General features: G+C 45.0%; 1 protein-coding gene across 1 annotated transcript in view; it reads right to left on the bottom strand.

Annotated features, from left to right (window-relative positions):
- LOC138288398 (zinc finger protein 883-like) overlaps window positions 1–12161 on the bottom strand; it is a 31408-nt gene extending 19247 nt beyond the window's left edge. The window contains exon 1 of the mRNA XM_069229959.1: window positions 12020–12161. Within this exon, the coding sequence (XP_069086060.1) occupies window positions 12020–12161 (142 nt within the window). The remainder of the gene's footprint in view (window positions 1–12019) is intronic.
- Between the last annotated feature and the right edge of the window lie 12961 nt (window positions 12162–25122).

Here is a 25122-nt window from a genome sequence, read left to right as displayed (position 1 = left end):
TTGGTAATGAAGCATGATGGATTACTGTGTGTTCAAGAGAATTCATGATTTGATGTGCTGGCCGTTCATTGGCTTTGTTGTTTTAGTGTGATATCAAATTTGAATAATGTTTCTGTAAAGCAATACCTAGTCATCTCTCAGATTGAGGGGCTGTAGCCCATTCAATTAGGGCGGCAATTGGGAATGGTATGACTCATTTGGAACACACTGGTCAATGTTAGACTTGGTCAGGGACTTGCCATCAACTGAGTTTGCATATCAGACTGACAGTCTCCCAGAAAGCTTAGGCACATGGCTTTGATGACAAGTGTTTCTTCCTAGTTGAGAATGGACTGTGTACACTGTAGGTCGGATCTTCCGGGGGCATGTACTTCCACAAGGTGAACTCAAAGTGTGTGTGACTTGAGTGCAATGGCCTAGGTGTTCAGTTGAATCATGTGAATGGGTGTTCTACCTCCTCTGTGTGTGTTGTAAAACATGCCTCACTAATAGTATGTTATGTTGGGCTAAGTCATATCATTTTGACATGTGTGGACCTGGGATGTGACAAGGTTGGGCTGACTACAACGTGTTGCTAGCCCTTCATAGGTGTTGTGTGTGAAGGCACATACTTGTTGAACTTTCTGTACACTCCTGGGTGTGCATTGAACATGGGATTGTTGGTTGTTCTTCCCACACCACCCACAAAGACTGGGATGTTACTGTGAAACAGGGTACCTAGGACTGTAGCAACCAGTATGTTACACGTACTTAACACCTTTTGTGACTTGAGTTAGTACCTAGGGCCAGAGGGAGAAAAATGTCTACACGTTGCAAATGGCATAAATATATGTTTGTGAGTTGCAAACGTCTGTTTCCTATTCCAAAATGTATTTGGTGGTCATGTACATATTAGGAAAATGCTTTTCAAAATGCAAATAATAAAGGGGTTTACCAGACCTACTTGCAAATCACAGTGGTAGGCAATCCCATTTGCAACCGAGTACGTGGTTGCAAAGTGAGTAGCTGTTATCAGGGGTCCTCATTGTAAACCTTCACCTTTGTGAGTGGACCAAAATAATCCTGCGCAAAACAGCCAGTGGTCTAAGGGACCAATAATTACCATGAAAATTTCCAAGTTGAATTGTTGTGATTTTTAACTAATTGCAGCTAATTTTCCTTTCAGGTAAACGGCCTACACTTGGGGAAAAATAACTTGCTTTATTTAAAAGCAGTCACGTCTATGGAGTTCTGCTGTTCCCAGCAGGCCTCCATCCCCGTGAGTGCCCATAGTTGCTAAGGTGGGGCAACTTGGAACCCACATCATTGATGTTCATGAGGTGGGTTTTAGGGACCCCATAGCGACTCGCAGACGGTGTCAGAGACACCGTTCTGCTTTGCAAATTGCTAGTTGATTTTTCAAAATTCCTACATCTGACCCCTAGTGTGGACATATGATTCTGGGCCAGGGGTTCAATCTTAGCACACAACTAATTCCAAATGCCATTGAGTGAGGAGTGTGATTGTTATCACATAGAATGACATATGTAGTGAAGTCAGTATGCGGAAGAGCTGGTGCCATAATGTCTCATGCCTTAGGTATGATTTGGACGAGTAGTTTAGGGTGATGTCATCCATCATGTAGAGAAATGGATATGCTAGGTGTGATATGCCCTTAGGTATGCATGATTCACATGAACTTCCTCTGAGCCTTTCCGTGAACTATGTTGTAACAATTGCTGCAAACAATACATTTCTAGTAATGGACAAATGACCCATTGTGGTATTCAACCCACTGTAAATTCAATGCTCAATATTTCCCTTTTCTCTTCACAGCTGCAAACCTGAGTGCCGCAGAGCGCAACCATTTCGAGCGCCGTGCGATGAGGTACAGGCACATCCTGCAGGTGCAGTGTGGGTATCGGAGGATGGCCCGCAGATATAATTCGGATCGGGCCTCCGGGGCGTGGTATGCCACACCACAGGCTCCCCCAACGGTGCCACCAACAACCACCGCCACTACATCCACCAGGTCTGCCCAACGGGACCCAGCAACGGACCAGGCATCTTCCTCCAGACCTGGACCCAGCCGTGTGTTGGGAGCAGGGCTGTTCCGTGGCCACTCCACTCCAGCAACAACATCCACCTCCACCGGCACGCAGACCAGCACTGACCCTCCTATCGACCCTGCGGCCTTCCAGGCATTGTCCCGAAAATTGGACAGGTTGATTCGCAAGGTTGACAACCTGACGGAGGACATGAATGAGGTCAAGAAGAAGGTGCGCTCCATCCGGCGCACACTACGGAGGGCAAATCTGTAGTCATTTTGCCCTCCTGAACGTTTACCCCTCCCCTCTCACCTCTTTCCTATTTCATACTGTTAGTTGGGTTTAGGGGGGTTAGTTATAGGATAAGTATAGGAAATTAGCTTAGTTAGTGTTAGGTAAGAGGGTGGGGGGTCCTTATTCTTTCTATCTAATATTTTTGTGTGGGTGGGGGGCAATGTTGGGATTCCTGTTTAAATAAAAAAAATTAAAAAAATATATATATATATATGTTTGTTTAGGATAGTATAGTATGTGTGTAGGTTAGTAAGTGTTGTCCTGCATGTGTCTTGTCTCATAATGGTGGGTGGGGGGTTGATGTTTAGATCGTTTCGTTACATGTGTAGAGTAAGTTTAGCTTAGGTTAGTTAGGGACAGTTGTGGGTTAGTAGTAGTCAGGTTAGATTAGTGTAGGTTTACCTTTCCCTTAGTTGCCTCTTTTATTACTACTTTGAAATAAAAAAATTGTTAACCCTTTACCTGATGCGTTAGGTGCTACCTTTTCATGGCCTTGACAGCAGTGTAGTAGAAAGTTTTAGTATGACATTTGTGTTCCATGCTCGCTATCCCCAGGCTAATGAGGTTTAACATGCCAGCTACCCGTGTGCTAACTTGGTAAGTATCCACCATGTGGGAGAGCCACCATTGGTAGTGTGCATTGATCATCAAGGTTTGGGGTTGGTATGTATCCTACTTCACAAAGAGTGCTTCCAGACTTGTTATTGTAGGTAAATAGATAGGTCGGACAGCATTGTGAAGTTCAGGGAGAGCTTTGTAGATGAGGATTTGTTCACACTCTTGTCTTGTTGCTGTCATTGCTGACCTACATCATGTGTGTACTGATTCAGCATGACTTTCCTTCATGGAAGTATACGCCGTAAGGGTGATTGATGCAGTGTAATTTGTTTATCATTCCTTTCATTTTACAGCATAATTTCAAATTTTAGTATTGCATGGTGCCTACATTTCTCAGCCACCATTAGTTGTCTAGAATAGCTATAGATGGTGCATCATTCTGTCCAACACAGCATGATTGTGTGTGCTTAGTCCCTTCATCAGTTATTTTCCTCAGTATAGTAAAGCTATGATGCAATCCTGGCCACTGCACAGATGTTTCAGTATACATGAAATCAGGACAGTAGTATAGAGAATCGACATGGTTGCCACACAGCCACTTTGGAGTTATGTACTGCACAGTTGAAGTGTGAAATGACACAGAGACACAATAGGTGTGCAAGTGATATTTATTTTTAGGTGGTGTAGTGCAAAATATCCATTCACAATGTTAGCTGAGTCCGTTCTGGTGCATTCTTACATGGTGATCCTACAGACGGGGTGTGGATGATGCTCCTGACATGCTGGGGTGATGTCACAGACGGTGCAGAGGAACATGAATTGCCAAATGGTAGGAGAGAAACATTCACTGCCAATGGGGACAAGTCATACAGTGGATTGCCGAACAGTCATTGAGGGTAGTTGTAGTGAGACTGGCATGTGTCAAAACGTAGGACCTTGGTCAGAGTAGGCCATGGTGCAGGGACTAGGGCTTCCGGGTACTCTTGCGTGTGAATGTTATCTGTTCCATGTCTTCTTCTTCTGATGTGTGTGTTGCCTGGTGTATCCTTGTTGTTGTTGGTTGTGAAGGGGCAACACACACCTCAGTGTTAGAAGACATGGAGGCAGACATCCCGGGGGCTGATCCCTGTCGAGTAATGAAGGGCAGTACTGCAGCAAGGAGGGCCTGCTGGTTTTTCAGAATGGCAGCCACATCCCGATGGTAGGCAGCCAGGTCGGCCCTGAGGGGTTCTATGTTGCATTCGTGCACACGTTGACTGGCTTGCAGTTGGAGTTGTTGTGTCAACTGGATGACAGCTGTGCAGATTTCCTTCTGTGTTTTTAAAAGTTCCTCCAAGAGCGATGTTCTGGCTTGCATTGCAGCTGCCTGAGCAGCAGTTGACAACATGCACGAACGCACCCCCTCAAGGCTGGCTGCCATAGTTTGCATCCCCACCCGCACCTCCTTGGCCAGCTCCCGCTGGACCCCAACGACAGTTCTTTCGCAGCTGGTGCCAGTGTCGTCAGAGTCCTCAGCTGTGTTGGAGCTGGCAGGTCTTACAATTGGGGTGGCGGGTGGTTCTACTGTGGTGGCTGCTTCTTCTGTGCTCCTCCTTGTGACTGAAGGTGGGGTTTGGAGGCTTTCAAGGACCATGTCAATGGTCTCTTGTGGGAGGTTGATGGTCTCATCATCCATGTCATCAGGGAACTCATGGACAGGCATATCAGCAGGAGATCCGTGTTCCTCTGCAATGAAACAGGGTACAATTAGTGTGTCTGTGTTGTGACAATTTTGCACTAAGATACAAGCCTTTGGATGCCTTAACTTTGTACTCTGTGTTTGTCTTGGTATCTGCTGTCCATCATAGGGCATTGTTGTAGGCCTATGGCCCACCTGTGTGTCACATGTATGATATGGATCTTTCAGACATGTCTGCCAGGTCGCCTCTAGGTGTTGCTTTGTAATTATTTAGGAATAGGCGTTTTTTTGTCCTACTCCTCACTCGGTGTTTCACTATTGTTATGGAGGGACATTTTGTTGGGTGGGCTCTCATTATCCTACATGTGATTCTTGGCTTTCTAGGCAACAGGATAGCTAATGGTGTGGGGGACTAAGTTTGACCCACTTGTAAATAACTCTGTCACCCAGATATTCAATTTAGCTCAGACAGACTAGCAGTGCCTCTGGTCTCCCACATCAAAGGAATGTTTAGACATCCGAGCGCATGACATCTTTGGAACTTCTCAGGGAAGTGGTGGTCACTCAGGTCCTACACAATTCTATCTTTTCCGGTATGTTCCCATACACAAATGACAAAGACAGTATTTGTTTGATATGAAGTTTCATTGTACAACTGACTTGTAGGAATTTAGGTGTGAGCCCCAATAACCCAAACAATACACACTGTTAGAATTTAAATAGTCCGCAGGAGAGTAATACATTAGTACACAGCTATCATGGTGCCTAAAAGTTTCTACTCTCCCTCTGCTTGTTCTATGTATAGCACAGCATGTTAAGTTTGGAGCTTGCCTGTCTGAATCACAGGGGAGACATCATCCCTCATATCAGAGGAATGGGCTGGGATCTGGTTGTGCATCAGCAGCAAGGCAGGCAGCATCTAGTTGTGATGTTCTGTTTGGAAACTCCCCCATGCGTGTCTTGGGACGAGGAAGTGAATTTAAAAGACATATGTCATGGTGATGACAAAGTTTCCCTACGCAGGAATGCCAAACCTTAACCCCTACCACATCTATCAGCAACGTACCAGACGGTATCCTTGACTGGGGCACAGAGTGAATATGTTCTGGCAAACTCCAGTGCAGAAGTAGGCAAAACAGGGTGATTTGACTAACTGACAACACCTTAGGACTGACTATTTGCTACATTAACTGATAGGAAGGGCAATGAGAATCATTTAGTGCAAAGTGCTCTGAGGCACTTAGATGTGAGCAAATGAGTATAAGTACATTCAGGGTAAGATGCACAAAGGCCTTCCGCCTGAGGCTAATGCGCAAAGTATACGTTTCACTTGCCACACTACACTTTGACTGACTGTGGGTGTTGTGACTGCCCTGCCAGCACACTTGCCTCTCAGGCCCTGCCCCATACACTTTTTATTCACATTGCATGATCTGTACATGTTACGTGGCATTACCTATGCATGTCAATGTTAGGATGTGGTATGGATGTAAACATTGTTGATGTTTGTATATGATGGGGTATCATGTGTGTCTTACTGGATTGGCCTGTTTATCGTATGAATGTCCTATTTTTTTGTAAGACTGTGCAGATGTGTTTCAGTGACCAGTTGCCTGTGTCCCCTCCTCAATGTTGTTGTCTGAGCAGTATGACATTAGTGATGTAGCCTTGTTAGGCAGGCACGTGAGGGACCCTGACGTATGCAGCATGTGTGTGTCGTTAGTGCTGTGTGGCTCCTATTGCTGTTTACTTAGGCTTATGTATGTTTCAGTTATGGACATTCGGCATTTGAGTGTACTGGTACCTTTGTCTTATTTCTAGGAGTAGTTGCAGATGTCATCCTCACCCCCTAATTTAGGTATGTATGTTCCAGGGTGGGGTTCCTGCCATTTGGTACTATAGCTGCACAGAGATGAGAGGTGTTATTGTCAACTGTGGTGGCAGTTAAGTTGCAGTTGTTGTATTTGCTACTGCATTACAGGTAGGGACCTAGTTGATAGGGAATAGATTTTGCAAGACAAGTGCCTGGATGTGGATTTGAGGTAGTGGCCTTCCCACCTGTCACTGCTTTCCCTTGGCTCTCTTGTTGTAATTACAGGATGTCCCCATGGGACTGTTGTTGTTGCTGTATTTTGTCGTGCCCCAGCTTCGGTCAGTACTGGGCATGCCCCCCTGCCGTGCCCCTTTCCCCATGCCACTTCATATATGTGCTAAGTTACATGCATTGTGTAGTAGGTATCCCCCCCCATGCTTACAGTCCCCATTATTGCATTTGAATTCCCCATGCGACTTACCCTGCATGTGCGTAGTGTCGTGGTAGTCTGCGCTGTCCAGTCCTTGAATCCCTGTGACGATCTCCTCCGGGATGACGGCTACGACCATCGCCTCCATGTGGTCCAGGGCCTCCTGTTGTGCTGGACTCCCCCCTCCAGTCTGCATTGCTGCCTTCCTGTTCCTGGCCATTTTCTCTTTGGTCCTACGTTTGCAGTCATGCCAGCGTGTCTTACACTCGGTGACTGTCCGGCGTTCTTCAGCCACACTGTTAATCTTGTCCACAATTTGTTTCCAGATGGCCTCTCTCCTACTGAGTGGCAATTTAGAGGAGATGAAAAGTTGGTGCTGGTGTTCCTTCACCTCTTTCACCAGGATTTCCTGCTCCTCTGCACTGAAGCGACACTTTCTTTTTTTATTTTTAAATGTCCTGGTTCCTGTATGCTTCCTCCTGGCTGGTTCCTGGTCTGCTCTCATCCTCCTGGGGTCTCTTGGGGCATCTAGGATCCATTTTGGGTCTCCTCTCCTGAAAGGGCAGTTTTCGCGCAAAAATGTAACGCAATAGCGTGAAAAAAAACGGCGTTTTCACGATTGCGCTGTCGTAAATCGACCCACAGTGATGTGCGTCGCATTTACGTTGGTTTCCTTTACGACAGACCGACGCTGTGTGTGTCACGAAATAATGACTCCCACCTGTTGGTTGCGCCGCCGTTCGTCAAAGTATAAATTTGACGCCCGCATGGCGCTTCCAAATGGCGTTAGACGGCGCACATTTTTTTTACGCAAAACTGCGTTAGCGCAGTTTTGCGTCAAAACGTATAAATATGCCCCTTTGGGTCAAACTGAGTTTGGGGTTAAGGCCATTATTTGCGCCTTAAAATATTAAACCAGAGGCTTCTGTTTGCCAGGCTTTGCAACCGCAGACTTTATGTCTCTTATTGGCTGCTTTCTCATATCACTTGACCCAATTCAGGTGAGAAAGGATTTTTTAAGCCGAAAAGTGAATTATTTTAGCTGCCTCCAGCTTTTATGTATGTTAATGGGTAATATTAATTCATCCTGATTTTGTTTTTAAATCTCCCTCTTTTCAGATTGCTGGCCTGTATGCTTTGTCATACGTGACCCAGGTTAACATTTTAATAAATGAAAGTGGGAGATTTAAAAAACAGAACTGGGGGAACATATTTTACCTATTTACCTTTTTTTGAGCCAGAGGGAATTTTAGGCGAGAGACAGGTAAAGTAAAGTCGGCTTTATCTTTAAAAACCAGGAGTCCCCAGCCTAAATTGGGTCTGTTGCCATGCAAGTTTTGTTGACCACTTCCTTTCAACAGAGGCTAATTTAGAAAACAAATAAAGAAATATATTGTAGTGGCAATATATTCATAAGACAAACCAATATGGTTTGACTCACACAGAGATTTCTCACATAGAGGGTGTTATTATGAAAATGAGTTAGTGGTGCTTGGTCTGAAAGATGAAGAGGGTATTTTACCACTCAAAAATATGACGCTCATTCACACAGACTTCTATTAGGGTTGCCAACTTTTCCAAAGAAAAAAAAATTGCCATTTGTTCGTGTTTTAAGATTTTGCAAAGGCATGGACATGATACTTAAATAGGGCTTTGTATAAAATTGTATCTATTTTCACCATGACTTTGCTGTCTTCGTCTACTTTAACTATCAGTAACGGGTCATTAAGGCAGCGTTAGAACACATGTTATAGTGTTTATATTTGTTATTATAAGTGTGCACCGATAAGAGGAAAAATACTGGCTGTAGTTTGTTTTTATACTTTTCGTACTGGCCGGGACATTAAATACTGGTCGTGACTGTAAAAGACCAGCCAGGAGGTAACCTTAGCTGCTATATCATAAGGCACTTAGCACTCTCGTGAAAAGCTGCCTGTGGTGCCTCCGCATGACATCAGATTTGACGTGCACAAACAAAGAGCCCTAATGTCTCACTCATCAAGAGTGACACTCACACATGTTGCGGTCCTGCTGAAATCTTACTCACACCAGCTGGATCTTAGAAATGATGGGCGGCGGCGGGGGGCATGAAACTGGAGCTTCACAAGTGTCTTTGCTTCAGATTTTTACTGTGTGCAGAGAAGCACCTTACAGCTAAAATAATAGTAACTATTTTCATCTGAGTACAGTAATTATTCAGCACACTTAGGGGCATATTTAAGAAAAGTGGTGCCCTTTAGCGCCCCCCTACTGCCTCCATGTGTGTGCTGTATTTAAAATAGGGCGCACCATGGCGCAAGGTAGGGGGCAATAGCATCATTTTTCATGACGCTATTGATGTACTCTCCAGGAGTAGCACCAAAATATTACATACAAGTACATAGGGTCCCATTATAAATAATGGAAGCCCCCTTTTAATGCCTGCTCTGAGTATGTGTTATAAGTGCCGTACAAAATGACGCATGGAAATCTGTTAGATTTCCTTACACCATTTTGTTCGCCCTCCCCTAACGTGGGAACGCCCCCTTTGCATACATTATGCTGGGATCCAGGATGTGGGTTGTTTGAATGTCACAGACATGAATGTTCTACACTCAATTTGTGTTTGTCTTGGGGTCAAAAAGAACCCTGCGTCTTCCAGACTCCACCAGAACTATTTGTATTTTGGTGCAGAGGACTGAAGTGTATCTAGTATATAGGTCATTACCGGAAGTGACAGCTTTGTATTTCATTAAATATATAAAAAGGTAGGTAATGGGTGCAATTAAACTGAACATCTTTTTAAAATGTTCCTGTTCTGTGGGGTATTCTTCATAATTAATACAGATGGGTCTCCTCCAACAACACTCCAAATTTTTGTTTCAAATGAAACTTTGACAGTCTTTTTGTTAGCTGCTTTGTTGAATTCTGGGGTTGCAGCCATTCCTAGGGGAAAATACTGGCCATCTGTTCATGTTTTACCACTCTGCAAAGCCCGGACAGGATTCTTAAGTAGAATTTTAAATTACATCATCTTTATTAATTTTAACTTTGGCATTTCTGTGTTTACCAACTGAAATAAAGAGATAGGGTACAATGACCATTAGCATTCCCAATAACCCCCTACCTCTCCCTTCTCCTCCCACCCTGCTTCCATTTGCCTAATAACCACAATTAAAGCTACATTCACGATCCTCAGTGCAGTTCGTGAGAAGACCTCTTGGGCCCTGTATGTCCCTCAGACTGCGTCATGGAGCTACTCGCACATCCTGGCTACTGCTGCTTCCTCTTGTAACGTCCCCTCTGATGACTCTCTGCAGGAGACTCCAGCACTGCTTGTGTCATAACACCCCAGGAGAGCAAGCATCTATAACCCTGTTGTCTCTGCGGGCTTTCTGCATATGTGCCTCCTCCGCCCCTGACCATTCAAGTGAATCCTTGCACCAGTCCTCTTGTCTGGGAGGTCTAGGACTGATCCAGCTGATCCCGATGCGCCTTTCAGCCACCAGTAACCCCAACATTGTAAAGCGGCAGCTACATTTATTCTTTGGGTTATCAGGGAGGAGGCCCAGCACCCACAGTTTAATCATATGTGACACTTCCCATCCCATCACCCCTCGAAGGCGGCGTAATACCCCCATCCAGTATAGCATGATAACCGGGCACCGCCACACCATGTGCAGAAAATCAGCTAAGTTAGGTCCCCATCTAGGACAATCCGGTGGTCTGGAGGGGTAGATTGTGAGTAGCCTTTTAGTAGAGAGATATGTCATGTGCACTATATTAAATTGAATCCATTTAAATTGTGCGCTAACAGAGACCCTGCATCCTGCAGCATGTATCTTATACCAGTCTTTAGGCTATTGCACTGCCAGATTTCCTCCACATGGAGTGGAGCTAAGCGCCTAGAAGCGCGGAGCATGCAGTAAATATGTGTAATGAATGTACGACCTCCCGTCATAGAAAGGAGTGTCACCAAAGTTTGGGTAGGCTCAGGGGCCTCGGGGAATGACAGCCACAACTGCCGAGCCGTGGTTGCTATTTTGGCACATTGGAGGAATTGTCTCCTCCCTAGATCAAATGTCTCCATTGCATCACTCAGGGTCAGAAATCGCCAAGCCAGATATAAATCTGACAGCATAATGCAACCTCCCTCCTGCCATCGTTCATTTGCCATTGCTCGGGATATGTGTACAAAATGGCACACTAACCATATGTCTAGTTCTGGGGCATATGGCACTCTACCTATTACCCACTGCACCACTCTCTCCCACAACTTGCTCATGCGGGAATACATCAGGCATGACTCCTCCATGCACCAAGGACACCCCCAGTTGGTGCCTTCAAGAGTGTATTCCAATAAGGCACTTTCCAAATTATGTTCCCCATCTAGGCAATAGACAGCATGCTGCAGATGTGCTGCTAAGTAATAAAGTTCCAGATCTGGGACCAGCCCACAGGCGCTCCACCAACAAGTGGTTAAGCTCACAGATCACAGCTCTCGGTATTTTGTACGTAGCGCCCTGTAGTACATACAAACAACGGGGTAGTATCACCATTTTAATGAGAGAAATGTTCCCCATCAGGGCCAATTTAATCGTAATGACAGACATATTCCCATCTCACCAAGTCAAAAGCTTGCTGTATGCCCAAAAAGGTCGGAGTGAACTGGTCCTCTGCTAGTATTGGGGCATGCATGACATGAGTCATGCGGCGAAGGCTTCACAGCGTATTAGGGGGCGCTATAAAGCCTGATCGGTCCATGTGGACCAACTGGGGGAGATGTGGAAGTCACCTAGCTGCCAGGACATGACTAAATATTTTCAGGTCCACATTTAGCATGGAAAGAGTCTGATAGGAACCTGCCTCTAGAGGGTTGTTCTCCTGCCTTGGTATTAGGGCAATGAGTTCCTCTGTCATGGAATCTGGGAGCACCACCTCTCCAGTGCCTCATTGTACATCGACAACAGGCGATACGCATATGTTGTGGGAATATGTTGTGATCTCTGTAGTTAAACGTGCTGGCTATCAGCACTCTAGGCGTGCCCCTAGGTGCAGTCTCGCCATCAGTGCTCTGTTGGCCCTTTCTATGGAAAATAATTTTGAAAAGCACTTAGGTGTGAGTGCGTTAGTTATCCAATCTTCAAGAAAAAGTTCTGCAGAGGGGCCTTCCACCCTATCTGAGAAAACAAAGTGCCCCTCAGCATCTTCCACAAGCTCTTCTACTTGTGTCACATTACACTTGAGCACGGCCACCATGGCTTTGAGGTCCCTGATTTCCATCTTAAGAGCCGCTACGTCCTCTTCAGTAGTGGTCACCCTTCCAGCCACCTTGCGCAGGTCCAGGTGAAGATGATTCATGTCCATGGACAATGAGTCCATTTTGGTTTCCAGCACCTGCCTGGAGCCCTGGACTGCTGCTAGTATTTCAGGGGTGCCCTGTGGATGGTCGCAGCCTCCTGCACCATATCTTCCTGTGACACCTTTTCCTGGGGGACCAGTCAGGGGACTGTGTATTGCACTATTGTAATGGACTGTACCTTCTTCGACCCTTTGTCTTTCACCATGGTAGGCTTGTCAGTGTGAGTCTATGAGATAGAATCAATAGGACAGTATTTGCTGTGCAGAAACTAGACAAATTGCAGACAAGCTCAGTTTCTCTTTTGGCATCCCTCGTCTCCTTGCACTTAATGATCAGCACACAACTCAGTTGTGTCCCCTCACCTAAGGCCTCACACCTCTGCTCTTCTCATGGGCCAGCATAGGCTCAAAGCCACTCTACCATAGCACATCCTCATTGAGTTTGGCCCCCCACCCCCCTCCTGTAGGCTCTTCGGCCATCCCGGTAAGTAGTAGTACAGCAGCATATGTGAGGCCCACTAGCCTTTGACCTGGTTTTCGTGGTACAGTGGTCACTTCAGCTCCTCAGCCCTACATGGGGCACTCCCCCAGTTGCTGGTGTCCTACCCAGTGCCCAGCAGCCACAGGAGCCCCCCTCGCAGTACCACAGCTCACTGTGATGAGGAGTTCTCAGATAATGCAGTGCATTTCCTGCTTCATTCCGTGCCGTGGCACTGCTGACTGCGGCAGTTCTTCGCTCTGCTTAGCTTCCTGCTAGGGCAGTAAGGATCCAACGTCCAGCGCCAGTAGGCGCTGCTTCAGGTCATATAGATCCACAATCAGTTTCTACACGCTGTGCAACTATGTTGTGATTGGTGGTATTGGGTGCCACCATTTATTGGCGGCCAGCAGTCGCAGCCCCTGGGCCCCAGGCGGTCGTGGCACAAGTAGGAAACCCCAGGCAGGGAAACCACAGTCGTACATCCAACAGGGTCACTCTCACCCCGCTCACCAATCCACCTCAATGTGTGGCAGGCTCTGTCTCGTAAGGCTGTCCCTCCAACCGTATCCCCACTCTGATGTTACGGCCACACATATCTGCAAGCACTGAGTAGTTTGAATATTTCAATTGTGATGGGGATCCGGGGTAATCGGCTGTACAGTTCTGGGTTCCAATCACCTTACAAACCATAGGATTATCTTAGTGGTAAGGACCCCATAGGGTGAACAGAATTTGTTATTGCATGTAAAGCTAGGTTTTCAGTAATCTCCTATTCATCAGCAGATTGTTGATTTGGTATCATTGAACAGGCAAGAAATTCCACAGTGGAGCAGCCTGCATAGAGAAAAAGCGACCACTGAATCAGCACCTCTTCACTTGGGGCACAATAAGTAGTCTGGCATTAGTAAAGCGAGACGGATGGGAAGGTCTGTAACAACAGAATCTTGATTGTAGAAAACAGGTACCAGTCAGGTGTAAAGCTCTGTGTACTACACCCAGTACCTTGCACTGGATCCTTTAAGAACAGAGAGCCAATGCAATGTATCCAGCACTACAGAAGAAGTACTGAGGCGGTACTGAGCAAGCTCGGCAGCAGCAGTCTAAATCCAACACATCTGTTTTATGAGATAGTCAGGGGCACCTAACATCAGGGCATTACAATAATCCAGATGGGTCAGAATGAGTGACTGGATCACTTGGGGTGGAGGGAAGAAAAATAAAAGGATTTGCATAGTGTCCTTAACAGGAAAAAGCACACGGATGAAAGTTTGTTCACTTGAATAGAAATGGACAGACCTGCATCCTTGTAAACCCCCAGGTTATGAACCACTTGGGATGCACCAGGTGTAGAAACTGTTGGTTGAGCCCAAAAGCTAGCCAGTAAAGAGAGGGGAAGATTGCCAATGGAGCAGTGGAGACTTTCAGTTTTTAACTAATTTAATTTAAGTGAATTCCTTCCAAGCCAGCAGGAGGTATACCTTAAACAATGTGAAAGGAGTCAAGGGACAAAGGGCTAGATGAATCGACTAACAAAATAATGGGCATGTCTTTGGCGCAGATTTTGAAATTAATTCCATGACTACAAAGGAGTTTCTCCAAGGGTTTCAGATAGGTGGTAAACAGAGTAAAGATAAAAGGAAGAGCCCCAAGGAACTCCCTGCCCTACTGCCCTAAACTTGGAAACTTCATCTAAACTTGGGTAAAAAAAGGAGGGAGATGTATAGCTTGTGTTCTGCCATCTAAATAGTATGAAAACTAATCGAAGGCACACTTCAAACACTTCCCTTAACCTAGAAATCAAGATGTTATGATTTACTGCATCAACAGCAGCAGACAGGTCTGCTACCACCAAGGCTAAAAAATGACCCTTTTGTGCTGCCCTTCTAAGATCATCTAACACAGGAACCTAGGCAGATTCTGTGCCATGAGCTGGACGAAAGCCAGACTGCGCTCGATCAAGTAAATCATGATCTTCGAGAAAATAGGAAAGAGGCTTGTTGACATATTTTTCCAAAGTCCACAAAATGGAGCACAGAAATACGTCTAAAATTACTAGAGACTGAGGGGTCTGTTGGCATTTTTTGAGTGAAATTGCCACCACTTTTTCCCAGCCAGAAGGTACTACTCACACTATTTACAACTTTTACCTCAAAGCAAAGTAAGAGACAGTCACACAACTGTTGAGAGTGTTTAACTGTATTGGAGGTGAAGATGGTTTTGCTGGAGACTGGACTACAGAGAACAGTTGTTTAGAGGTGGTAGACGCATTGAGTGATGCTCTAGTATAGTGCTCTATGAGTGAATAGTTTCTTGTTTGTGCTCTTATTAATGCAGAGGTGGTAGACGCATTGAGTGATGCTCTAGTATAGTGCTCTATGAGTGAATAGTTTCTTGTTTGTGCTCTTATTAATTCAGAGGTGGTAGACGCATTGAGTGATGCTCTAGTATAGTGCTCTATGAGTGAATAGTTTCTTGTTTGTGCTCTTATTAATTCAGAGGTGCTAGACGCATTGAGTGATGCTCTAGTATAGTGCTCTGTGAGTGAATAGTTTCTTGTTTGTGCTCTTATTAATTCAGAGGTGGTAGACGCATTGAGTGATGCTCTAGTATAGTGCTCTATGAGTGAATAGTTTCTTGTTTGTGCTCTTATTAATTCAGAGGTGGTAGATGCATTGAGTGATGCTCTAGTATAGTGCTCTATGAGTGAATGGTTCTTGTTTGTGCTCTTATTAATGCAGAGGTGGTAGACGCATTGAGTGATGCTCTAGTATAGTGCTCTGCTTTAGCAGCAGAAATGAGTGAATAGTTTCTTTTTTGTGCTCTTTAAAATTCACACTTAGGGCTTGATTTAGAGTTTTTCGGATTGGGTTATTTCGTCACAAACGTGACGGATATCCTGTTCGCAGCATTATTATCCCATTATTTCCTGTGGAAGATATAATACTGCGGACAGGAGATCCATCACGTTTATGACGGAGTAACCCGTCCGCCAAACTCTAAATCAGGCCCTTAATTTACTTGCCAATGCTTTTCACTAGTTTTACACTTGAGTCTAACTAGTCTTAGCGCGTCATTTTAACCTGGTGCAGAGGGCCGTTTGCAGGGATGAATTGTCTTAACTGGGAGACAGGTGCAAGGTCTGCTTAATCCATTTCTGATATAAAACGTCAGCTTCCTCTGTAGTGTGGTCAGTTTTATGTATCCTTTGCGCATTAGCTTCAGGCGTTAGGCCTTTGTGCACTTTGCCCTGGATGTATTTTATTCCTTTGCTCGCAGCTTAGAGCCTTTGTGCACTTTGCTCTAAATGCTTTTTATTCAGCTTCGTACTGTTATTTTTCAAATAACCAGTTCTACGGTCTTGTTTTATTTTTTATATCACACTGTTTAGCCTACTTCAGCACTTGAGTTCTCAATAACGCATTCTTGTTCACTCTGTGCTTCAGTCAAGGATACAGTCTGGTACATTGCCGATAGACGTGGTAGGAGTTTAGTCTTTGGCATTCTTGCGTAGGGACATTTTGTGATCACACTGACATGTTAGTTATAAAAACACTTCCTTGTCCTAATAGCGGCAAGAGGGAGATTCTGACCAGGGAACCACAACTAGACGCTGACTGCCCCGTTGCAGATGCTGAACCAGATCACAGGCCTTTGCTCAGGTATGAGGGTTGATGGTTTCCCAGGGAATCTGAAAGGCAAGTTAGAAGCTTAACATGCTGTGCTCGAAATAGAACTAAATGAGAGAGAGTAGAATTTATTAACACCATGATAGCGTTATTCTTATGTTTCACTCTCCTCGTGACTATTTCAATCCTACTGTGTTGTATGGTTCTAGTTATTGCGGCTCACGTCTTAATATCTAAAATGCAGTCGTTTTATTAAAACAATCTATAAAACTCAAACTGCCTTTGTCATTTGTATATGAGATCATACTGTAAATGAGAGAGCTGGTTTTGATCTGAGTGACCACGACTTCCCTGAGAAGTTCCAAAGATGTCATGCGCTCGGCTGCCTAATCATCTCTTCCCCTTGGGAGAGATGAGGCACTGCTAGTTAGCCGGAGCAAAACCGGATTTGGGGTGACAGTGGTCCTTCCGAGTGGGTAAGACTTAGTCCCCCACACCAGGAATAACCCTGCTACCTAGAAATCCAGTAGTCTCATTTAGGATAATGATAGCCCACGCAACATGGCGCCGCCAACGATTGGTCTGGCTCTAATTTTCGGGTCTGGCTGACTCTCTCGGTCTCATATATATTGACTCCTCAGTTCCGTTAACGGAGACGTCCGTGGCGCTGAGGATTTCCGCCACCATAATATAGGTACATCCTATTGCTTAGTGGTCGGTTGTTCAAGCTTGAACTTTGAAAGGAGAACCCCGATATTGGTGTGCCTTCTCTGACCTACTGCTGTTTTTTAAAACAAATGGCAAATCCTAATGTAGTGAATATAGCGCTTAATATGCGCCAGCCGCTCACAGGACATCTGATAGCACATGGTCTAACGAACCAGGGGGGTCCGGTCTCGTTTGTGGTGGACGCCCATGCAGCTTACAGAACAGAGCTTTTTTTTATTCTTGGGTCGTATTTCCAGCAGTTGATGGGGGTACAAACACTTTTCATGACTACACTATTGCGAATGTTCCTGGACAATACAGGGCATATGCATACTTAGAGATACCTTTATCTTATCAAGAACACCATAATTGGCTTGATGGCGCCCTCCCACACACTGTAGCACAAGTTAGGTTAGGTCCACTGAGTAATGATGGTCCTACCTGGCCTTTATTGGCTACATACACACCATATCCTGCGGTTGCTAACTTGGCAGTGGCTAAAGTTCGTCGTTTAGATCTAGACTTAGCTACTACATATAGAAGACTGGTTCAGTTTGTAATGCAGACTTTAAATACTAACGCAGCGCATGCTGCTCCGGCGGAACCACATGCGGTGGTTCCGGGTATCAATCCGGCCACTGTATACTCAGTTATGGGTAAAGTACCGGCTAAACCAGAGGAAACTCCATTTTGGCTGGCGCAAAAAATTAATACGCTGGAAGCAGTATTTCCCCATACGGGACCTCAGGATAAACATAGAATATTGACGATGTGTTTGCCGTATGGAATGGTTCCTACTGTGGATCATTGTAATACTTGGGGCACGGTGTTTGCCGCGCTCTACACTACAGCACACGGTACACCAACATTGGCTAATCTACCGGAAGTGCTGAAACAAATTCAGGATGAATATGGGGCTGCCCCAGCCTTAGATTTAGGGATGCATCTGATGGGCAATTTTGCCGCAGTTTCTTCTATTATTTTGAGTAATCTCAAAGGTGAGGCAGTAGCACTAGCGGTGCGTATGCGTCTTCGAGACGTCCCGCAACTTAATCAAGAGCGGGAGCTGCCGAGAATAATAACAGAAACATATTCGAGTATCGGTCGTGATAGCCTAGGGGATAGACCTCAAAAACCACAGTTACAGGGTAAGAGTAGTAAGGATCCTACTAAACAACAGCAACCTGAGGGTACTAAAAAGGGCTGGGAGAAAAAACAACAAACACCTAAAAAAGACAGGGGACAATCTCCGCAACCGGAGACCCCACAGACTAGGTATAATCTCAGGAATAGGGATAATTTGAAGAGGCCTGATAGATATCAATATACTGATACACGCCAATCTCGTTCCTTTCAGGACTCATCGGAAAAGAGAAATGAGAGAGGTGGGCGGTCAGAGCGGAGAACAGAGTACGTGAAACCGAGACAGGAATCACAACGCTCAGCTGAGGTTTCTGTCAAGAAAGAAGAGAAACCGATCCAACAAAAGCAGCAATTTAAAAAGAAGAAGGTGGCGGCAGTCTCAGTTAGACATGCCACACAAGAAGAGAGTTCTCTTGAAGAACAAGACATGGGCGTTAGCACTGTTAGACAGCGCGGCAGAGGTCACAATAGTTCGCCGGAATCTTCTAGAGCATCTGGAGGTGAAAGCAACTGATGACTTCATACAAGTCGAAATGGCAGATATGCGTGTCTCTGATCCCGATAGAGTTTATACAGTAACTTTGCAATTAGAAGGGGACATTGAGCGCACTATAAACGCCATCTTTTGGGACCGTGTGGTCAAATTGTATGACATTCTGCTGGCCGAACAGGATTGGCCCCCTGACTTTGTTCGTGACTGTCCAGTTGGGGAGGAGGTTATTACACCTTCATTCTCACCACTTGTTCCAGGAGAACTAGCAGAGTCCTATAGTAATACATGGGCACTGGCACAAGCACCCGCCTTATATAGAAATCATGTGGGGTGGGATAGGGATTCACCTTATCATGTAATTCCGATAGAAGGCGAACCTCAGCCGCAACCGCAATATCCTATAAAATTTGAGGCAAGGGCATCAGTGAGGAAAATACTTACACAGTTGGAGTACCAGGGCGTTATTGCACCCTGTGTCTCGCCGATGAATAATCCCTTATTTCCTGTAGCTAAACCGGACCATTCTTATAGGATAGTGGTGGATTACAGACATTTAAATGGACATACACGCACATATGCAATACAAAATTCACATAGCGCAGCGCTCATGAATAATATTGTGCGTAAGAAATACAAAACAACTTTAGATATCTCAAATGGATTCTTCTGCCAGAATGTAGCGCCCGAAAGTAGGGACTATACGAGCTTTAGCGCGTTTGGCTCTCAGAAAAAGTTTTGTCATCTGCCTCAGTGGAATAAGAATAGCCCAGGACTCTTTTCGGCTCATGTAACTGAAATTCTGCACGAGTTGGAGCCTGAAGCTTTGTCATATGTTGATGATATATATCTGACAATGAGTTACTGCAACATTTAAGGCGGGTAGCGCACATTGTTGTGGGATTTGCTGTAATTTGCTACAAATTTAATTTTAAAAAATCAAAGATTGCCTTCCTCAGCGTCATTTTCCTGGGATATGAGTTGTCGAATGAGGGCAAGAGCTTAGCGCCACACTTTTTGGAAAAATGTGCACAGTTGCAACCTCCTAATACGATTCGGAAACTCCAGTCGTTATTGGGGTTTCTTAATTATGGCAGAACTTACATTCCTGATTACGCTACACGTATAAAACCATTATACGAGTTGATTCACCCGAATTTTTCGAGTAGATTTTGGACGAATGAGCATACACATATTCTTCGCGATTTGCAAACTGATCTCTTAGCAGTAAAGCATTTACACACACGGGACAATAAAACACATCTAGTCATCAGGGTTATACCTGGGGCCGTTGGGTTTACATATGTCACCTTTAATGAGGGTGAGACAGTCCCGATAGGGTACAAGTCTCACTTGTATTCTGCTGCAGAACAACGTTTTGCACAAACTGAGAAAATTCTCACTGCTGTACCGAGGGCTGTGATTAAAGAACAACCTCTTGCCCAGGGCCAGCGCATCATTGTCGTTTCCCCGATTCCAGCCTTAGAGGCTGTTACAAAAGCGAGTGTTCCTAATTCGAAAGCTTTACACCCGCGATGGATACAATGGGCAACGTCTTTGACAGCCACTGATGTAGATTACATATTTGACCCTCAACTGCAAACTCAAGAATTTCTTCAATATGAAATGGAATACCCAGTTCCCGCTGGCACATTGCCTATTGACCAATATCAGGTGGTCATGTATACCGATGGCTCTGTGCAACCAGCGGTTGGGACTAAATAACAGTATTCTGCTGCATGTGCGGTGGTGAGCGGCTATATGGAGGGGGAAGAGTTCTGCCCCCAACATACTTATACACAGACCTTGGGAGACTGTACGGCACAGTTGGCTGAGCTGAAAGCTCTGTTGTTAGCCTTGGAACATGCGGATCCGGCAATATTTACATTGCTGGTTTGTGATTCCTATTACTGTGTTCAGTCTTTCAATTAATATTTACACTACTGGAGGTTGAATGGGTTCAGAGATTCCAAAGGTAACACCATTAAACACAAATTGCTGTGGGGGAAGGTTGCGGATCTGAAGGAAACGCTTCCTAAAGTCCATGTTGTGCATACACTTGGACACCAGCGCGTTGGAATACACGTTGCTGGTAATACTTTAACTGATGAAGCCGCGAAATCGGCAGTGGCAGTTGCCACTGTGGCCGCAGTAACTCGTTCGAGTTCCAAACCAGACACAGAGATTTTGGCTGCCATAAAAGCTACGGCTGATGGCACGTCATTTCCTAAAGGATTCCCTTCTAAATATAGTTACTGTATGGGTGGTATGCTGAACGCTGTAGTTAAAATCCCAGGCGTTGGTGTAAGTGAAATGCCCAATAAAATTGAGCGACCTCGATTAATTACTGCAGCACATGAGGGGGCGGCTTCTGCACATGCAGGCGTGGCTGCCACCATTTCACTCTTACAGGCTCGTTATTGGTGGCCTGGTCTCTATAAGGAGACAAAGCAGTATGTCCTTTGTTGTGATATCTGCCAACAAATTAAAGTTTCCACGGCTAGACGCCCGCAGCAGACGCCCCTTCTCATATCAAATAAACCTTTACAGTGTGTGTACTTGGATCATTGTGTTCCGCTGTCACCAGATAGTGCATACAAATATATATTGGTTGCTGTAGATTCATGCTCCAGATTTGTGTGGGTCTGGCCACAGTGCTCGGCTGACGCTCTAACTGTTATTAAAGATTTGCGCATCTTTGTCGATACATAAGCAGTTGCGGCTTTTCATTCGGACCAGGGCCCTGCTTTTGCCTCTAAGGCATTCAGGGAAACCATGGCTTCATTGGGGGTCCTGCTCCAGTTCTCGTCTCCATTTCATCCCGAGGGAAATTCTGTCGTGGAGCGTTTAAATCGCGATTTAAAGCAATCCTTAACGGCCAGAGTAATAGGTACGGGTCGTAGTTGGCTAGCCCACCTCTATGGAGTACAGAGAGCACTTAATAACTTGCCTAGAAGGTCCCTGGGGGGTCGTACTTCATATGAGTGCCTGTTTGGAACACAAATGTATGTTCCTGATCTAGATGGTCCTGGTGTGGAGACGGCAGATACGCCCTTTGACATAAATGATTGTGTCACTGTTTTACAGGATTTACAACAATTCTGTGAAGATAACTCTTCTGCCAGTGCTGCCTCCACAGGAATTAAGGATGAACCAGTAACGCCTACTGGTTGGATTCCCAGAATTGGGGATCTTGTGCGTGAAAAGGTCGCAGTGAAAAAATAATTTGGCCCTTCCTATCGAGTGCCAGTCCCTGTGCTAGGGATCCACGGCACAAGAACTGTGATTTTCCCACCGTTGCAAGGGGCCAAAAGAAATCGCGTTGTTTCCATTGACAATGTCAAGTTACAACATGTGGCCGATTCTGCACAGCAGACCAAGAGGGGCGCCCAGTAGTTCCGGAATCCCTCTCACTACTGGGGAAGAAGTTCCGCTGCAGGTGATTTGCACTGATGCCATTTCCTCTCCGGGCTTAGGGAGGGTGGAGGCTGATCTTGCGATTGTTCCACTGACGGCGAATAATTTGGAATCTTTTGATCAAGTTGCTGTAAGTTCTACTGATATTGCTGAACATGTGGTCTACAGCGTGCCAAGGCGAGAGCCACTGTCTGCTTCTTTGTTTACGGTTGCACCTTTTGCAAGAACAACCTCCGGCTGCTTGAACACCACTGATGATACCGTGTCGGACTCTTCGTCCTCTACAACACTAGCCCTGGGTCCACGTAAGCTGCTGTGTTGGCTCAAACATACATATTTTGTTGTTCCTTGGAACTATCTGTGGCTTTTTATGACTGTGATGACTCTTTTCCTATGGCTGGGGTTTGTAGTTACCTTTTTTCTGGTAATACATGGTCATTTCCTTCCTGAACGATCTGAGATTGAGCACGTGGAGGAGGTGTTGAAACCGCATTTTTCATCACATATGGTTCGAAGAGACTTGTCCTTTGTGAATATTTCTGCTGTGCCGATTCCGGATGGGATTGTGTGGGATAGAGTAATGTTAGATATATATGGTCCCACTGAGATAATTCAAATACCATATGTTCTCAAATTATCAATGAATGATATCGTTATACCAGGCATTGTCTCTGATGATTGGGATGAAAAGACGGTAGATTCTATGTTGACAGAATTGCAATATTATACTGTCTATAAAAATGAAGATGCTTACCAGTTTAGGGATAATTATGGTGACATGTTTTGTTACAAATATTATGGACACCACTTTATTCATAAAGCTAGTAGCCCTAAATCAATATTTGAATATATGCAATGGGAACATTGCCCAACTCCTCCACAGGAGAGTTCTAAAACTTATTCTGATAAATGTGCATATTTGTCTGGGCATAATCAACAGAGTGCTAAGTCTTACTATTATAAGGTTACTCTGCATACTATTAAGCAAATGTTATTGACTGATACTAAATTGCTGTATTCAAATTTGTTTGTATCCAAACTTTCAGTTGAGGGGTATGAATACTGGTCAAAAACTGTTGATTTGAAAAGTGTCTGGGGAACGAAGAATTGGCAGATGCGAGCTAGGGACACATTGTTTAGGGCATGTATTATTCCTGTCCAAATGATTTTCTTAAATGACACTGTACAACAGACTAGCTATTTGGGCTTAGCGACGATTAGAGACTTGAATTTGCCTAGCATACCTGTCCCTTCCAAATTGAGAAATTGGCAGCGATATCTTAATGCCACGTTTACTGAGCTAACAGACTGGGTCCAGAATGGTACGCTTAACACTTCATTGACGCGTCCGGGCGGGTGGTTATTGTGGCCCATAGACACTAATGGGTGTCATCAACGTTTTGTCACCTCTTCGGGGGGGTTCAGGACTAGTAGGGCAGACCCTCACTACGTATCACCAGAACATGCTGATATCATTACTACATATAGCGTGGGGAAACTTTGTCAACAATGGTTAAAGTCATCCATGCTAGATGCAGTTAAGACACATCTCACGTTACTGTCTAATGATACTGACTTGCAAGATTTTTTGTCAGGGCCAAGAGTACCCCGGAAGAAACGTTTTTTGTATGAAGTATATAATGAAATTTGGAAACTTTCACAACAAGAGGCAGCAGCCCGGTTAAGGCAAATTGATCAGGAAAATTTAATACAAGCATTGTCTGTTGTGGATAATGGAATGCATACCCTATCCGACCGTGTATATACGATTTACAACATTGTTTCCTGTGCTATAGACATTATTAAATCTGATATGTCTTCTTTATATCATGGGCAGAGTCAAACGCGGTCCATCATGCAGCTGGGTTGGACTCTACAGACATTAAAGGCAGGTCGCGTTCCGTGGCAGCACATCCGAGCCAGGGAGATATTTATTTCCTTTAATTAGACACGTCAACAACAGCTCATGGCTAAAAAGGAAGCGACGTATGTTATGTTAAATATTAAAAAGTTGGAGAAGTTGCCTTTTACTGTGGCTGAGATTCCGTCAGCTGAGTGGTTGATTCACGGGGTTATTAATTTGCCTATCTCCACTCTGCAATTCACTTCTTGTTTAAAGCATATTCCGGTGGGCAGATATGAAAAGTTGGGAGACAGTTACATACATGAGGTGTGGGAGCTTCCCTTTCTATACAGATGTCTTAATGGTATGAGGGAGGTTTTTCTCAGCGGTAGCGAATGCGAAACTACTGTCAGCCATTCAATGGTTTGTAAGCAGCTGTCTTTGCATGGGGCGTGTAATGCCTCGATTGCGAACTTAGCTTGCTATCTTAAGGGAGTTCCAGTCCCAGTAATTAAAAACACTTTCCAGGTGCTTTCGAACGGCAGCTACATCCTTCTTAACAGTGAAGCCTGTTGTGGCATGCGTGCCGTAATAGTTTACATAGTCATTGTCACCAAGGCCGTTACGTGCTGGCGAATGTGTTGTTTCCCCCCCACTCAATTTAGGGAGGTAGAGGACATCTGGCCTCACATTGCTACTTCCAAGGTGAATTCCGACAAGTTGAGTCGACTGAAGGCTCTATTGTTTCAAAAGCATGTGGCCCTTACATCTGCAAGCGAGAAATACAGTCCCTATTAAATACTAACTTTCCGAGCCACTTTGGTGAACTCGTGGGATGTATATTTAATGCATCCAGCACTGCTGGAATTGCACATTTTTTCAAAGCCGTTGGTATTGGTTTTGCTCATACCTTCTCTTCCATATTCGGTTTGATACCTTCGGCTATTCATTCTATTTTCAGAAGCATTTTTGGGGGATTTCCGATTACTTTGGCTTTGTTGGCTGGTGTTTTGCTGTTGCTGTTGTTCTTCCGCAATGGCTGTCCCACCACAACGAGGTCCCATATTGGCGCTCCAGTTAGCGCAGCTGTGTCGTGAACGCATGATGCAGCATTTTGGAGCAACACTCCCGGGACAGTTGGAGTGTGACTGGTCTCTGTCAATCCGACCGGTTTTGGATTGTGTGCAACCCGTGTTTCGGTGCCTTTCGTGCTCGTTTGAACATGCACTGGCTCTCTGTCTCTCACTACAGCGCCCCCCGGTGGTTGATACTGA

This window comes from Pleurodeles waltl, chromosome 4_1 (genome assembly GCF_031143425.1).
Source record: "Pleurodeles waltl isolate 20211129_DDA chromosome 4_1, aPleWal1.hap1.20221129, whole genome shotgun sequence".
NCBI classification, from domain to species: domain Eukaryota; kingdom Metazoa; phylum Chordata; class Amphibia; order Caudata; family Salamandridae; genus Pleurodeles; species Pleurodeles waltl.
This window is presented reverse-complemented; position numbering and strand designations above follow the sequence as displayed.